Here is a 15,721-nt window from a genome sequence, read left to right on the forward strand (position 1 = left end):
TGCCGCCCCCGGGGGAGGGGGCAGCTGGCCACTGAGGCTGGATGAGCCGGGAGCGCCCGGGACCTGAGCAAGCAAAGGCCTCCGAGACACCAGGAGGGAAGGACCCAGAAAGGCGGACACCTGACGTGGTGGGCTGCTCCCTCTGCTGCTGGAACAACCCGAAATCAGATCCAGGGAACACTGCAACCCGAGTAGCCGACTCCTCCAAAGCAGAGGGACCACAAAGGGGATCTGCTGTGGGTGTAGGCTTACTGGGGGTTCTTCCCAGCACCCACAGTTCAAAGCAAGAACAAAAAATATTCACGTTTCTGACACCGGGGGAAAGGGCCCCTCTGTAAAACAGAATGCTTGGAAGAACACTCGCCTGACCTGCCTTGTTAGGTACTTCTCATAATGACATCCCAGACAACACTGACAACACTGCTTGGCTAAATAAGGAAAGCAGTAAATTTAATTAGTTCCCACGTATTCTAAGAAAGGGAGTTTTACTTTATCTTCCTACAAAAAAAATTTGCAATTGGACTTTCAAATAGTTGGTATTAAGGTCACTTCACAACCAACTTGTATAAATCCTGTTTAAAAACAAAAGATGGAGTAAAGATTATTAAAAGATGGGATGGTACTGCCCTGTTTTAAAAACTGCTTTCTCCACTCTTCTGATGGCTCAGGTTGCAAACAGGAAAACAGCTGTGCGCTGAATCATAGCCTTTAAACAGTGTGCAACACCATTTACACACTAGGCAGAGAGGAGGCGCTTCGGCGTGGACCCACACACCATCTGTACTCAAAATACTAACGAGCTCTTGGTGAAGGAAATTACTGAACCAATGTCTATAATGTGACTTTGGAATCACCTTGGAAATTTTTTCTTTCAGATTCTAGATCCAGTCATTAGTAAGTCACATGAATGCTACCTTTAGAGTATATCCAGATTCTTCCTTCAATTCCACTGACACCAAGTGCAAGCCACTTGGTCAGTTTGCACCTAGGTTACTCCAGCATTCTTTTTGGGCTCCCTGCTTTTACTCTCGCCTCTCATGTATTGTCAACTACAATAACCCTGATTAAAGTTTGTGACAATATTCATTCTCAGAAACCGTCAATGGATCCTCAGATAAAAGCCAAAGTCACTGGAAAAGCCTCATCCTGCTTCAGACTCACCAGCCTCCTTGCTTTTCCTGCTAGAACTTTTCATGCACTTGAACTTTTGCCACTGCTGCATGCCAAGCTCTTAGAACACTTACCGACACAGGGCAGGTACTCAATAATTTATGAGTGGTTTAATCAAAAGCATGTTTCTGTTAGGATAATCTGTAATTCTTTAATGTCATCCACCAATTTTATTTACTTGCTACTATACTGTTGAAATTAAATAATTTTTATATTTTTAAAACATGGGACTGGCACTGTGGTTGGGCCTCTGCCTGCAGCACTGGTTCCCCATAGGAATGCTGGTTTGAGTCCTAGCCGCTCCCCTTCCAACCCAGCTCCCTGCTGTTACCTGTGGAAGGCAGCAGGAGGAAGACCCAGGTACCGGGACCCCTGGACTTACATGGGACACCCAGAGGCTCCTGACTTGTGGCTTCAGCCCAGCACAGCCCCAGCTGTTGTGGCCATTTGAGGAGTGAACCACTGGATGTCTGCCTCTCCCTATTTCTCTGTAACTCAACCTTCCAAATAATTGTGTTTTTAAAAAGTAGAAATGCAGTAAATATTTTTTAATGAAAACATGTGAAGTCACTCAATTATCTTAAGGGTCATAACGAAACATCCCTCATATAAAAAAGCTTGTTATTCGACCACGTCCACCATAAAATCCTAACTTGCAGCATGTAAACCACAAGTGTGTGTAATCTTGGGCAAAGAAGTGCTGTTTCCTCTTGTCCCCTGTCTGCATAACCACCCTTCTTTCTGGTATGCCCGTTCTATTTCTCATTAATTAGCAACTCCTGCAGATACATGAAGATCCAGCACAGTGACTACTTTCTAAAGCTTTTGTTGACCATCTAAACATTAAAATTAGGGCTTGGCAGTGTGGCCTGGTGGCTAAGGTGCTAGCCTTGATCCCATATGGCCGCTGGTTCTGATCCCAGCAGCTCCACATCCTCTCTGTCTCTCCTCCTCTCGGTGTGTCTGACTTTGTAATAAAAATAAAATAAATCTTTAAAAAAATAAAAATAAAACATTAAAATTAAAAGCACATAGTAGTCTTTTTGGAAAGATGATTGGTAAATTCCCAAACTACAATGTCTACTTCAAACACAGAAGTAACATCCTTTCATACTAACACTGCTGAGACAAAACAAAATTCTACCCTTATCTGTGTCTTCATGAAATATTATAAAGATATTTTTAACTTTAATAGACAGTATGACAGTTTACCACTTACGTAATTTTTTTTTTATTGTTTGCAATGGAGTCTCAACTGCTAGATACATAATGCCAGAATCGATACTTCAATGATTAACTGAATTGAAGATGGTTCATATAAAATAAAAATTGTAAAGAGTTAAAGAAGTTATTCCTGAGTAGACCCTGAATGTTATTTTAAAACTTTTTATTTATTTGGGGCAAGCATAATAGCTCAACTAGCTAATCTTCCATCTGCAAGCACCAGCATCCCATATGGGCGCCGGGTTGTGTCCTGGATGCTCCACTTCCCATCCAGCTGCTTACTTAGGGCCTTAGAGAGCGCAGGAGGATGGCCCCAGAGCCTTGGAACTCTGAATCCACAGGGGAAACCTGGCAGTAGCTATTGGCTGCTGGCTTCCACTTGGCTCAGTTCTAACAGTTGTAGTCATTTGGGGAATAAATCAGCAGATGGAAAATCTTTCACTGTCTTTTTCTCCTTCTCTCTGTAAATTTGGTTTTCCAACAAAAATAAATGAAAACCCTTTAAAAATTATTTGAAAAGCAGAGAAACAGATACATCAGAGATACTATATACACGGACTGACTCACAACATGATTGCCTGCAATAGGAGAGGCTGGGCTAAAGTGAAGCCAGGAAGCCACAACAGATTCTGAGACTCCTGTGTCGGAAGGAGGTAGCCAAGTCGTAGAGCCACTGCCACTGTCTCCCAGGGTGTGCATGACTAAGACGATGGAATTACACAAGGATCTAGGACTTAAGCCCACGCACTCCAGAAGCATCTTCACTGCTGAACCAAACATCCATTCCAGAACTATTTTTCAAAAACATAAAATATACATAAAAGGACTGTTATTAAAATTTAACTTTATGCAAATATTTTGGCATCACTTTAAAAAGATTGTAAAAGTCACATATAAGTCTAAACAGATAAAGGGATTGGTAAAGGTTTTATTTTTAATTACTTTGAACAAATTTGGTGTGTTTTATTTCAGTAATGTGTTGCCTGAATTACAGCAAGAATATACACCTGCATGGTACAAACATTATTACTGGCAAAAATTTTAATCTCTCTCCATAACCAAGTTCCCTCACTTTCTTACAGTAAAGATTTCAAAGTTATTATATATTCTAATTCCGTAAGAACTTACAGAAAAATGTGAACTATAGGTATCTTTATTTATATTATCACTCCTAAAAATAAACTAAATAAACTAGAATAGTCTGTACAGTACAAATAAAATTAAAAAGTCAATGCTATTTGGGAAACAAAAGCAATAGTCAGAAATGGTCCTTTTTTTGTTTCCTTAAATTTCTTTAACCTAAATATGACCAGAAAGCTAAATTGGAAACTGTGATATTGAAAAGCATGATTTATATTTGCATTTACATGTATTCTCTTCTTACGACACATCTTCACACAAATAGCAAAATATAAAACAAATATAAAGTTTTGAACATATGAAGCAAAAAAACATTGTTTTGAATACACTTATACTAGGTTTCTGGTCTCTTTTAGAAAATAAGAATTCATTATCCTGAGTCTCCTCAAGGCCACTTGATGTTGAGCAGTAACTTCTGTCATTACATTTCCTCAAGGCTTCTTCTAATAGCTTCTTCTAATTCCACATCTGCATAAAAAAATTAGTGTCAAAAATTAATCAGTATTTGCTTTCAACAACTACATTTAACCCATCAAAGAGGAAAGGGAAATCAAATCTCCAATATTAAATGAGTATTTTGAAATATAAGAATCTGCATATGATTTCAAATTAACTTTAAATATTTATGAACTTGAGTGATAAGGAACATCTAAGAAATTTCCATTGAGGAATGCACAATGTCCACAAACTTTTTAATGACTGAAAGGTAAATCACTTGTTCCAACATTTTAAAGTTTGTGTCACTTATTTCCTAAAAGACTTAAGGTAATGCACTTAAAATTAAGCAGAAATAGAAAGGCAACATCCTGAAATGACAAAATGTTAAATTATTAAAAATTTAATGTTTGGTTAATTATATCTCAATCAGCTGGAAAACGTTTTATTTTAAACTTTCTTAGCATCTAAGACAGTGTGAAACATGGCTATATAATGTACTCTGAGAAGCAAGTACAAACAATCTGTATATATACCTATACAGCTCATTCAGCAAATAATGAATAGGAATATAATAACTGGCAAAGCATTACTGGGCTTATAAGCGTTTCTCCATCTCCTCCCTAGGAATGCTAAAAACCAGAAGAGTAGAATTAAAAATCGATAAAAGATAATCCAATAGAGAAATGTCAAGCAATTAAAAAAGGTTTTCAAAAATACATTTAAAATGCCCAACAAACATTACTCATCAGAAAGATGTAAAATAAATTCACAATAAAATCCGAGTACATATTTATTATCTTAGGTAAAGCAAGAAAGATTCAATTATTTCAGGGATCAGTCATGCTGTAGATCAACAGCAATTCTTATTTATAACATTAGAACTCATGAAATTGGCTGATACATTAGAATACTCATGGCATAATTACTTCTTTTATTTTTTATTAATTTTTTTATTGGGAAGTCAGATATACAGAGAGAAAGAGAGACAGAGAGGAAGATCTTCTATCCTATGACTCACTCCCCAAGTGGCCACAACAGCTAGAGCTGAGCCGATATGAAGCTAGGAGTCTCTTCTGGGTCTCACATGAGGGTGCAGGGTCCCCAAGGCCTTGGGCCGTCCTCGACTGCTTTCCCAGGCCACAAGCAGGGAGCTAGGTAAGAAGTGGGGCACTTTAACTTTCTACAGTCTACAGAAAGCCTTAGATGAAGAAATAAACGAAACCCCAAAAACAACGTATGAACAAAACAGACTGTGAGAATATCAATAGAGATGGAAGTTGATCCAAAAAAGTGCTAGAGTTTAAAATAAGCAAAATGAAAAATTCATCAGTAGTTTAGCAAATCTAAGTACACAAAAGAAAAAATCAGCTAATTTGGGCAGTATAAGCCTTCAGAATCCTACTGTATATCTTTTCTGTACTGTTAATATCACTCAAAAAATTGTTTAAATAAACTAATTAAACTCCTAGCCCAGTACTATGGAAATTTTGGCTGAAAATCATTTGAAAGGATCTATGGAAGAAGATGTGTTCAATAACTTCCCCAAGATATCAAATTCCACAGGTTCATTATAGAAAATGCTATATGAACTGCCTGAAACCTAGGTATATCCTCCCATATAACTACATTTCTAAATTGCTTATAATACATAAAACAATGTAAACAGTAGTTATAGTGTACTGTTTATGGAATAATGATGAGGAATAAAGTCTGCACATGCTATGTACAGAAGCAATACTCTTTCTCTGAATATTTTTGGATCAGTGGTTAGTTGAATCCAAAGTCACACAACCCAGGGAAATGGACAGCCAACTGGGCAGAGGGCCCATATTGTTTGCCACTTCATCTTGCCACTGTAAGGTGAAAGCAAAAGCAGACAAATACTTAAGACAAAAGAGAACCTTTGTTCCAAAATCCAACATATAACAATAATCAGATAGTAGACCCCCCCATCTAAGTCTTCTAAACTAATCTTTACCCCAGAATCGTTTTTATTTAAAAGAAAAACACAAGCAATTCATTAAACAAGAGGGGAAAAATGGCATACAGATATAAACAGGAAAAGGATTAACTATTCGGCTACCTTCAGTGGATCTAAATTCTTCTACTGAAGTATCTTTTGTATCCACATTATCATCACTGTCACATTCTGTAAGAAAAGAATCAAGAAATACAAATGTGTTAACTTATTTTTTTCCATAATTTATACATTATCAAATATTTGAATGACTTCTCTCATACTAGCTAAAATTCATTAGGATACAATTTTTCCAAAGTTTTTAAAAATGCTTACCAAACAATAAAATTCTCTTGTATTCTGAAAACCATTCATTCATCCATATAAACAGCATCATAGGTTTTAATTGAGAATACCTTAGCATGGCACAAAGTCACTTGCCTATCTTTTATGCTTTGCAATGAGACAAGCCTTCACAAATGACATGACTGAGCAGGCACTGTAATTCACTAAAATTTCCATCATGGAACTATCAATGACCTAATGCTTGGTTAATCATCTTAACTATAATTAAATGGATACATGTGTAACTAGATAAATAGGTAAGTACTGAAATATCCAGGGATATTTCAAAAAGTTCATGGATAAAGTAAGTCTATTTTAGTGCAATAACCTTTTGAAATCTATGCAATTTTTTGTAATAAATACTTTTATGAACCTTTTGAAGTTCCCTCACATGCAAGATCTCAAAGTTTTTGCACCAAAAGACTTACATATCATTTTAATCATGAAATAAATGATCCTAAGAAAAGCACATTTCTGCATGCTACTTTAAGAATTCATATTTAAGGGTCTGGGACAATGACACAGGATTACTAAAAAGGATCCAAGCCCTTTGGTAATTCTTAAAGTGAGAATGAGTACTATATAAAATAAAAGTGACAAAGGATAAGAGGGTCTGAGGACTAAGCCAGGATGCTCTGACAGGCTAGTACTGTGAACAGTGGGTACAACTACTGCCTGTGAGGCATGTATCACCATCGGAGTGCCAGTCTGAGTGCAGGCTGCTCCTCTCCCCACCCAGCTCACTAATGCATCTGCGAGAACAACAGAAGATGGCCATCCACATGGAGACCAGTGGAACTCCAGGCTCCTGGCTTCAGCCTGGCCCAACCCTGATTGACTGCAGCTCTTCAGGGAGTAGACGAGCAAATGGAAGATAAATCAACCTCTTTCTCTCCCTGCCTCCCCTGAGGGCCACTCTATGATTATTTTTCAAGAATAACATAATACATCTTTTTTTTTTAAAGGACAGGTGGGACTTTTCATTAAGTCATAGTAGGTTAAGCCACTATCTGCAATACCTGTCATCATACCTGGTCCCCAGTTTCCATGCTGGCTACTGCATTTTAATACAGCTCCCTGTTAAGGCAGATGGCAAAGAAATGAAAGATGGCCCAAGTGCTTATGTCCCTGAACCTGAACATTTCCCACTTGGTGAGTGAACCAGTAGACAGAAGACCTCTGTGTTTCTTTATCTTTCTCTAACAGTAATTTTCAAGCAAATAAAATAAATCTAAAGTGTTGAAATAAAAAGGAAAGGCTAACAAACATTTTAAGTCTCTAAAAGCGTGTGTGTATGTGTGTGTGTGTGTGTATATATATATACAAACAAGTGTGTGTTGTTACACATATTTTGTTCTATAAATTATAAACTATATATAAAAATTTTAAATGATATCTAAATATATAAATTTTTATAATATATATGTGCTATATATATGTATGTGTGTGTGTGTGTATAAACAAAATATTTCTGCAGTAACCCTCATACTACGGCGAAAGGAAAGGGACAGACTTCTTGTTACAACCAAATCTGCAAATGACTCTAAATGCTTTCCTTGCTACAAAGAGTAACTAACCAAGTCAAAGAATTAAATAAGGATCAGCAGGAAGGTACTCACCATTCCTTTCCCATCAAACAAAAAGCAATGCCTTAAGGCCAGATGAGCAGATGCTGGATAAATGAAACCAGCAATTTCAAATACATCCATTTTTACTTAGTATCTCCTAAAAGACTTACAATTAACTAAAAAAAAAGGGGGGGGGAACCTCCACATATAAAGTTCCTCATTGATTTTCATGATGCTATTCAAAAGATTCTTCTGGCTTATGTAGAAACTTCTAGTCTAACAACTAATTTCTGGTTCTGATAAAGATCAATTCTAAGCATTAAACATAGTAAAATATTCAAACCTGTAAAATTCTCTTATGTTCTGTGGAAATTTTTAAAACTTGAAAACCAAAAAAAAAAAAAAAAAAGCAGACCTCCTATGTAATAACAATAAATATGACAGAACTTGTCACTGTATGCTATTTTCAAGACAAACTTGATATATACTGAAGGTAAGTTTTGTTAGTTGTGAAGCAACTAGGAACACAAGATCACTAATCCCCTGAAACTGCATGAGGTCTTCAAAAACTCTGCGGAAAATGTTCATTCCATTCTTCTAAACTTTTTGAAGTACCTTTGTATGTAATATTGTACATACATGTTTATCTTAGGAAATACAGAAGGCACACAAAACTTCCATCAAAGCTCACAGAAATCCACTAATCCCCCACCTAAAAATCACACTGCCTTCAGAAACTGGTTGTGAAATCTTATAGAAGCAACACTGTGCTCAGTTACACAGAAGGGATTATCCTGACATTTGTGTGGCAGTCAAAATTAACTAACTGCCTAATGAAAATCACTAGTGAACACTGAGAAATACAATCTGAGTACCAAATAAGGCAATTTATTGTGTTTAAGTCTTCCATAAAGAAAAAAGTTGGGGGCCTCACACAGTGGCCTAGTGGCTGAGGTTGTCGCTGAGACCATATAGGTGACATCAGGTGCCAGAAGCTGTGCTACTGATCCAGCTCCCCGCTTGTGGCCTGGGAAAGCAGTCGAGGATGGCCCAAAGCCTTGGGACCCTGCACCCGTGTGGGAGATCTGGAGGAAGCTCCGGGCTCAGGCTTCAAATTGGTGCAACTCCAGGCTGTTGCAAGCACTTGGCGAGTGAAACAGTGGACAGAAGATCTTTCTCCCTGTCTCTTTCCCTCTCTGTATATCTGACTTTCCAGTAAAAATTAATATTTAAAGTGTCCTCAGTAAATAACTACATCTAAACATACTACAAATAAGTACAACTTTGAAATTCAGAGTTATAAAACCATTATACAGGAATCTTAAATCAGTTAAAAAAATAAAAACCTTGACCTAAATACTATATACCTTTTTGGCCACTTTGTTTTAATTTTATGTGTTACAATAAAAAGAAAGTAAAGGCTAAGAATCACATTTACTTGTTTTTAAAGACTTATTATTTTTTATTGTAAAGTCAGATGTACAGAGAGAAGGAGAGACTGAGAGGAAGATCTTCTGTCTACAGATTCACTCCCCAGTGGCCACAATGGCCAGAGCTGAGCCGACCTGAAGCCAGGAGTTTCTTCCTGGTCTCCCACATGGGTGCAGAGTCCCAAAGCTTTGGGCTATCCTCCACTGCCTTCCCAAGCCACAAGCAGGGAGTTGGAGGGGAACCAGGCAGCTGGGATTAGAACCGGCGCCCCTATGGGCTCCTGGCACTTGCGAGGTGAGGATTTCAGCCTTTAAGCTACTGCTCTGGGCCCCACATTTAGTTTTTATAGTAATAAATAGGCGGCCACTAATTTTCTCTGATATTTCAGACACACACTTAACACACACCAATAATCCTTATAATCTTAGATATATAAATAAAAAGGAGGTTCACAAAACTTGCCTGTCTGTAATCACACTATTAGGAAGCAGCGAAGTTAGTATTTGACAAAAGAGCATGCCCTTCTCCATGCATTCCACGATCTCTGTATTTCACAAAAATTGAACATAAAGAACACACATGCCTCCAAATATCAATAAGTTCTTATGAATACTGAATGGTAATGATTTATACACATATACACAAACCTAGAGCCCGAGAGGCATTCAGAATGGTTTACCAGTAATTGTCAATAGCCTGTATTTTATTTCTAACCCTAATATATTTCTATGCAGACATACTCATATACAGCTCTTTTTATAAACCAAGTTGAAATAGATGCAAAACCACAACAGGTTTCACAGTATAACTTGCAACTGTTTCTGAAAACTACAGCATAGAAGGAGGAAAAGGATGTTGAATCTTTGCGGGAAAGCTAAAACAAACTATTTTATAGGATATTACACAGATGTCAAGGTTTGGGAAAGGAACTGGAAAAAAAAAAAGAGGGGGAAATATTTTTTAAAAGTTCAAGATTTTAAAAAAAAGCTAGTTGGAGTCCGGCGTGGCCTAGCGGTTAAAGTCCTCGCCTTGCACATGCCAGGATCCCATATGGGCACCAGTTCTAATCCCAGCAATCTCACTTCCCATCCAGCTCCCTGCTTGTGGCCTGGGAAAGCAGTTGAGGACAGCCCAAAGGCTTGGGACCCTGTGCCTGCACCCGCGTGGGAGACCCAGAAGAGACTGTGGGCTCCAAGCTTGAGATTGACTCAGCTCCAGCTATTAATTGTGGCCACTTGGCGAGTGAATGAACGAATGGAAGATCTTCTTCACTGTCTTTCCTCTTCTCTATATATCTTACTTTGCAATAAAAAATAAATAAATCTTAAAAAAACTAGAACATTCAATATTAAAACATGGTATATATAATCATGAAAGACTCATTTCCTTTATATAAAATTTTGAACATTAAAGAGTACAACTGGGCTACTAGGTTACTTGGTAATTGATCCATTGTTAATTAACAATTACAGCAAAATTTTCCATAATGGGCTTTCCATCCAAATATGGTTCTACATGTACAGAAAGAAAAAGTTGACATGGAACAAGCATAATTGGAAAAATAAAAGGCAAATGGAAAAAAATGTCAAAAGTAGCCAGTATGTTCCAGTGAAGTAATTTATCAATTTTTTCTATTCTTTTTTGTTTTCAAATTATTACTTTTTTTAAATTAGCTTCTTATATTCTCTTCTACTCAAACACCTCTAATTGAGAAATAAAAAGCAAAAATTTCTGAATCTTTGGAATTATATCCTTTCTTAAACATTGGTAAGCGAAATTGGACAACATTCCTTTCACTCAACAAGTCTACAAAGTAGAAAACAGAGTGTCAGTCCCAACAGTAAGACAGGAATTACGCAATGCTCCAAAGCTCCTCCAGAGGATCCAAAATCTTAGCAGAATTTTATTGTTTGTCAATATCTTAGATGATTTTTCTTTTGGGGGGTATTATTATATTATTTATTAATTATAGGGTCCACCTAAAAAACTTTGCTTGCCAAAAACTAATGGAATTTCAAAAACTACTGAATATTTGAATTGTAGTATGTATTTCAATCCCTCAAAATCAAATTTTTCACATGCTAATAAATATTTCTCTAATAGATTTTTTTAGAATCTTCAGAACTTTATGCCTTAAAACAATTTCCTGTAAAACACTAAAGAATGAAAGTGCGATAAGGAAAAGACAAGACAGAAGGATGTGAGCAGGCAACAGTGCACTGGTGGACAGCAGTTTATTGGTCTTTCTCAGCAGTGAAGTCTCCTCCTCTTGGCTGGTTTGCACTCGGGCTGCAGCTGCATACCTTTGGTGGTATCGGATATGCTATTTAACAGGGCACACATCATATCTCCCTCTAGGTGGTGAGGGTTGAGTATATGAGCTGGCCTCTGAGTCTTCTTAAATTGATTCTCTAGCTCCAGAAACCCTTGATCTCCCGAGAGGATGGTGAAAGGAATCTGCTTGGGTAGTTGTTCATCTAGACGACCAGCCTAAATTGGAACAAAGTTGGTAAGAAGTCAGTGAGGGTCTAATACTACTTAGATTTATTTCACAATGAACACATACCTAGGAAGGTAAAGTTCCTTGTTCCCACAGAGTTTAATATATGGATATGTAAGATATGGATATGGATCTCCTTCATTAATGAAATATGCCACATTTAATTAGATGCAAGAAGCTATCAGTTATAAGATAAACTACTTCATGTGAAAAAAAGAAAACACCAAAACATAATTTCAATAGGAGGGACCCCATATAAAACTGGTAAGCCAAAGTTGAATGCAACTAAGAAATAAACATGCATAGAGAAAAGGTAAGAAAGGTAATTTGCATATTTCAATCTTGATTCGCATGTTAGGATGAGGAATCTCTTGTGATTTACATCATGAACAGCAGTCAATAAGTTGGCAGAATACAGTGTGACAACACAAGCTCTCTGAGAGCTGAGTTCAGAAGACATTTGAGGCTGGCAGTTTCTCTAAGTGACTGGCAGAGACAGAAGTAAACATAAATGTTACCTAGGTCAACAGTGACTACGAAGGCTTCTCTAAATTTCAGAGATTTTTTTTTTTTTTTTGGTACACTGTTTAAGGCTGAATAACGGTCGGCCTCACAGCAGAGTGCACACCGGAATAGGTTAGACTTCCTTGCTATTGCAAGCGCAAATTGTGTCAGATGATTGACAGTCTGCCACAGAGTGTTGCTTGCAATTTTTCAGAGATATTAAATGAAAACAGCCTTATACACAATCAGCACAGTACTTTCTTCCTAAAATAATTGACAGTATATTATGTATATTGGAAGGACTGCTAAAAATTCGGGACAAAGCACTATGGGTCAATGCCCTTAGAGCAATTACCAAGAGATTACTGAGACATTACGTTTTATTACAAATCACATGACTAAACAATAATCTACACGTCATCATTATAATTCAAGTGGAAAAAAATCCAAGGAAGTCACCCCAGGTCCCCATTAGATTCTGAGAAAAATGACTCACATGCATACATATGGCAAAATCAGCAGCGTCTTTTCTTTTACTACAGCGAGGATGAAGGAAGAAGCACCCAATTCTGTTTAGGTAATTATAAATTTTGCAGTTGAGTGGTGGCTTCCAATTGGTGTTGCCTCCTGTACATTTTTAAAAAGGTTTAAATGACAGTAAAACAGTACAATAAAAGACCACATCGAGTAAAAACATAAGCTAAAAAGCATCTTTCTAGAGGGAAGGTGTTAGATTAAAACATAGGAGAATTGGGTCTTAGCAAGTCATCACCATCTTGCTGCTTTAAAATCTAAGATCAGGTTCCCTGACTCTGCCTACTCATCTGAAAACTCACAGGGATGCAAGGTAAAATCATAACGAGAGAGTGAACAAGTTTGGGTGGAATATCTTGAATGTTATCATTGTACTTGAATGCAAACATTAGCTGTTCTGTCAACAGAAATGACAGGCAGTTGACAAAGCCACACTTAAAACACGACAATAACTACTCTTAGGTATCAATATACTTCTGTCTTCAATTCCATCCTTCCTCTATACATTTTATTGCCTGTCACACATGAATTGTAATAGATTCTCCCATACTAAATTGATAAATCAATGGCTTGTAAAGACTGAAACGAAATGAAGTCACATTCTTAGAAACAAGAAGGATGAACTGCAGAAGTAGCTGTGGCAAGTTGAAAATACTAACAGTCCCGAGACTAAGAAGTCAAAAGTTGAAATCTAACACTGCTGTTTACTTCTTTCTACTTCTGAATCGAGAAAATAATTAACAGTATCCATATTAGTATCAATCTATCTGCCCACCCACCCACCACCCACCTATCTGAAAGAGCTATAGAGGAGGGAAAGACAAGGTATCTTCCACCCACTGGTTCACTCCCAAAAGGCTGCATTGCCAGCGGTGGATCAGGCCAAAGTCAGGAACCTGGAACTCCATTCAGGTTTTCCACATGGGTGGCAGGGTTCCAAGTATTAGGGTCATCTTCTGCTGCTTTCCCAGGCACATCAGCAGGGAACTGGATCACATACAGAGCAGCTGGGACTTGCTAGCATGGCATGCAGCAGCTTAAGACACACGAAAGTTGGGTCACCAAATAGAGCTAATGTTTATCATAGGGAATATTCCATAAAAATAACTACATTGCAAGTCGAAATATTCTAATTATGTCCTTATGTTCTATTAAGGAAAATTCAAAAGGATCCTTTTAGAGTGAATTTTACTCAAAGTGTAAAGGGAAAATGGGTTTTCTTACTATTCATACCTTGAAAGCCCCAAATAAATGTTCCTTGGTTAAGATGCCCTGGCAGATGACCAAAAAAGTTTGACCAGTTATCAAAATCTACAAAGACAATATGAGTCATGGTTCGTAGGTAATCCAAATCTGGAAGCTCAATTTCTTCCTCTGAGAAAAAAGAAACAGTAATATGAATTCAGTAAGAGTTTGCTACAAACATTCTAATTTTCAAGTCCAAAAGATACTAGCTAAATAAGTAAAAACTATTAATCATACAAGTTACTCATGTTAATTTAAACCTTTTCGTTAAACCTGCACCTGTAGGTGACAGTTTTTACTTGAATGATGCTGCACTTGAGAATTTTATATCCTTTTTATAAATATCTGCCACTGATGCTTAAGTTTTTTTAAACGTTTATAAAAGGAAATTCTTAAAAATTAATGTACTCTAAGAACTAGAAGATCAATCCTTAAAGGGAATTAACCAAAATCTTGCATGATCCATCAATGCAAAATTCCAGTGCTGTCCATTAAGAACATGTTACCATAATTTAGTTCTTTTCCCAATGTTGGCTGACTTATTATTTAACTGATTCTGTAGATTCACATTTAAGAGAGTAGAAATACAACCTGCAACACTGTTCAAAATTGAATCACCATCACAAAAACAGGTTTACTGTATGTTTACTTTATGAAGTAGAGCTAGAAATAGGTGCCAGCAGCACAGTAGTATCTGCCACCATAAACATTCTTCTAAATTCTCTCAAGGTTTCCAATCATCTTCTCTCATTCTCCAACTCTTCCTCCCCCCTTCGCTTTGTTTCATAAATTTCCACCTTGACATAACCTCCAAGTTTCCAGAATAGTGCAAACCTTGAAAGGTTCAGGTGTTTAAAAAATGAATAGTTCTTTCAAATATACTCTTGTCATCCTCTCTCACTTCCAACCACCGCACATCTCTTCAAGTGCTAAGCAATTCTAGACTTACAGAAACCAATTATTTTCTGTTAAACAGAGTTTAATGTAAATTTCCAAAAGTACTCAGAAGAAATGCATGAAAGATCATAAAATGGTGTGATCACTGTTTGGAGTCAAACCTAATTTAATCCTTCTCACTGAAAACATACTCTGATTAAGGGTGATGCTGCAATCTAGAAGTGCTATATAGCTAGGTTACAAAAATGCAGTGTTTCATAATTATTGACCAAAAAATTTATATATTCTATATATTACTGGCCAAAACCTTTATATATTAACATCCACTCTACATTGTATAACACAAATTTTATTTAAAAGAATCCAGACTGAAAATTACAGTTTAAAGCCAAAAAAAAAATCAGATTTCTAAACAAAGTTAAAACATTATACTTTTCTAGATTTATTAATGACATGACATGGAAGAAGGAAAATCCAAAGTACATACAAGAGGCTTCAAAATTTATTTTCCCAGGGATTTCTTACTACTGTGCTTTTAAACTCTACTTTTAATTGGTATTTTTAACTGTATTTTTTTAAATCTTTGTTTTCACATAAATCACAACAGAAATATATATAAATGTTGAAACTGCCATTGTCATGTAAAGAGCAAGACCAAATACAAACAAAAAGATTTCACCTGATATATCTTTTTATATCTACATACTTCAATAATTTTAAAACATATCTAAACACTATAAGATCTCCAGAAAAAAACTAAATGATGAT

The 15,721-nt window shown here is 36.6% G+C and overlaps 1 protein-coding gene and 1 non-coding gene across 3 annotated transcripts in view; both read right to left on the bottom strand.

The window, feature by feature from the left end:
• Nucleotides 1-3,584: 3,584 nt before the first annotated feature.
• The window catches only part of ZNF451 (zinc finger protein 451), a 72,129-nt gene continuing 59,992 nt past the window's right edge, over nucleotides 3,585-15,721 (bottom strand). The window contains exons 11-15 of one of the 2 annotated variants that reach the window (XM_004580480.3): nucleotides 14,045-14,185; nucleotides 12,774-12,904; nucleotides 11,577-11,763; nucleotides 6,056-6,121; nucleotides 3,585-4,002 (exon numbers count right to left, since the gene is read on the bottom strand). In XM_004580480.3, the coding sequence (XP_004580537.2) occupies nucleotides 3,956-4,002; nucleotides 6,056-6,121; nucleotides 11,577-11,763; nucleotides 12,774-12,904; nucleotides 14,045-14,185 (572 nt within the window). In that variant the 3' untranslated portion in view covers nucleotides 3,585-3,955. Of the gene's footprint in view, nucleotides 4,003-5,564; nucleotides 5,826-6,055; nucleotides 6,122-11,576; nucleotides 11,764-12,773; nucleotides 12,905-14,044; nucleotides 14,186-15,721 lie in introns of those variants that run through there. The other variant, XM_058661827.1, reaches the window with a different exon arrangement.
• LOC118758425 (small nucleolar RNA SNORA28) lies at nucleotides 12,356-12,479 on the bottom strand. The gene has a single exon (XR_004995716.2). It is a non-coding gene; the product is annotated as a small nucleolar RNA SNORA28 (small nucleolar RNA).

The sequence above is a fragment of the Ochotona princeps genome, chromosome 1 (assembly GCF_030435755.1).
Source record: "Ochotona princeps isolate mOchPri1 chromosome 1, mOchPri1.hap1, whole genome shotgun sequence".
NCBI lineage: Eukaryota > Metazoa > Chordata > Mammalia > Lagomorpha > Ochotonidae > Ochotona > Ochotona princeps.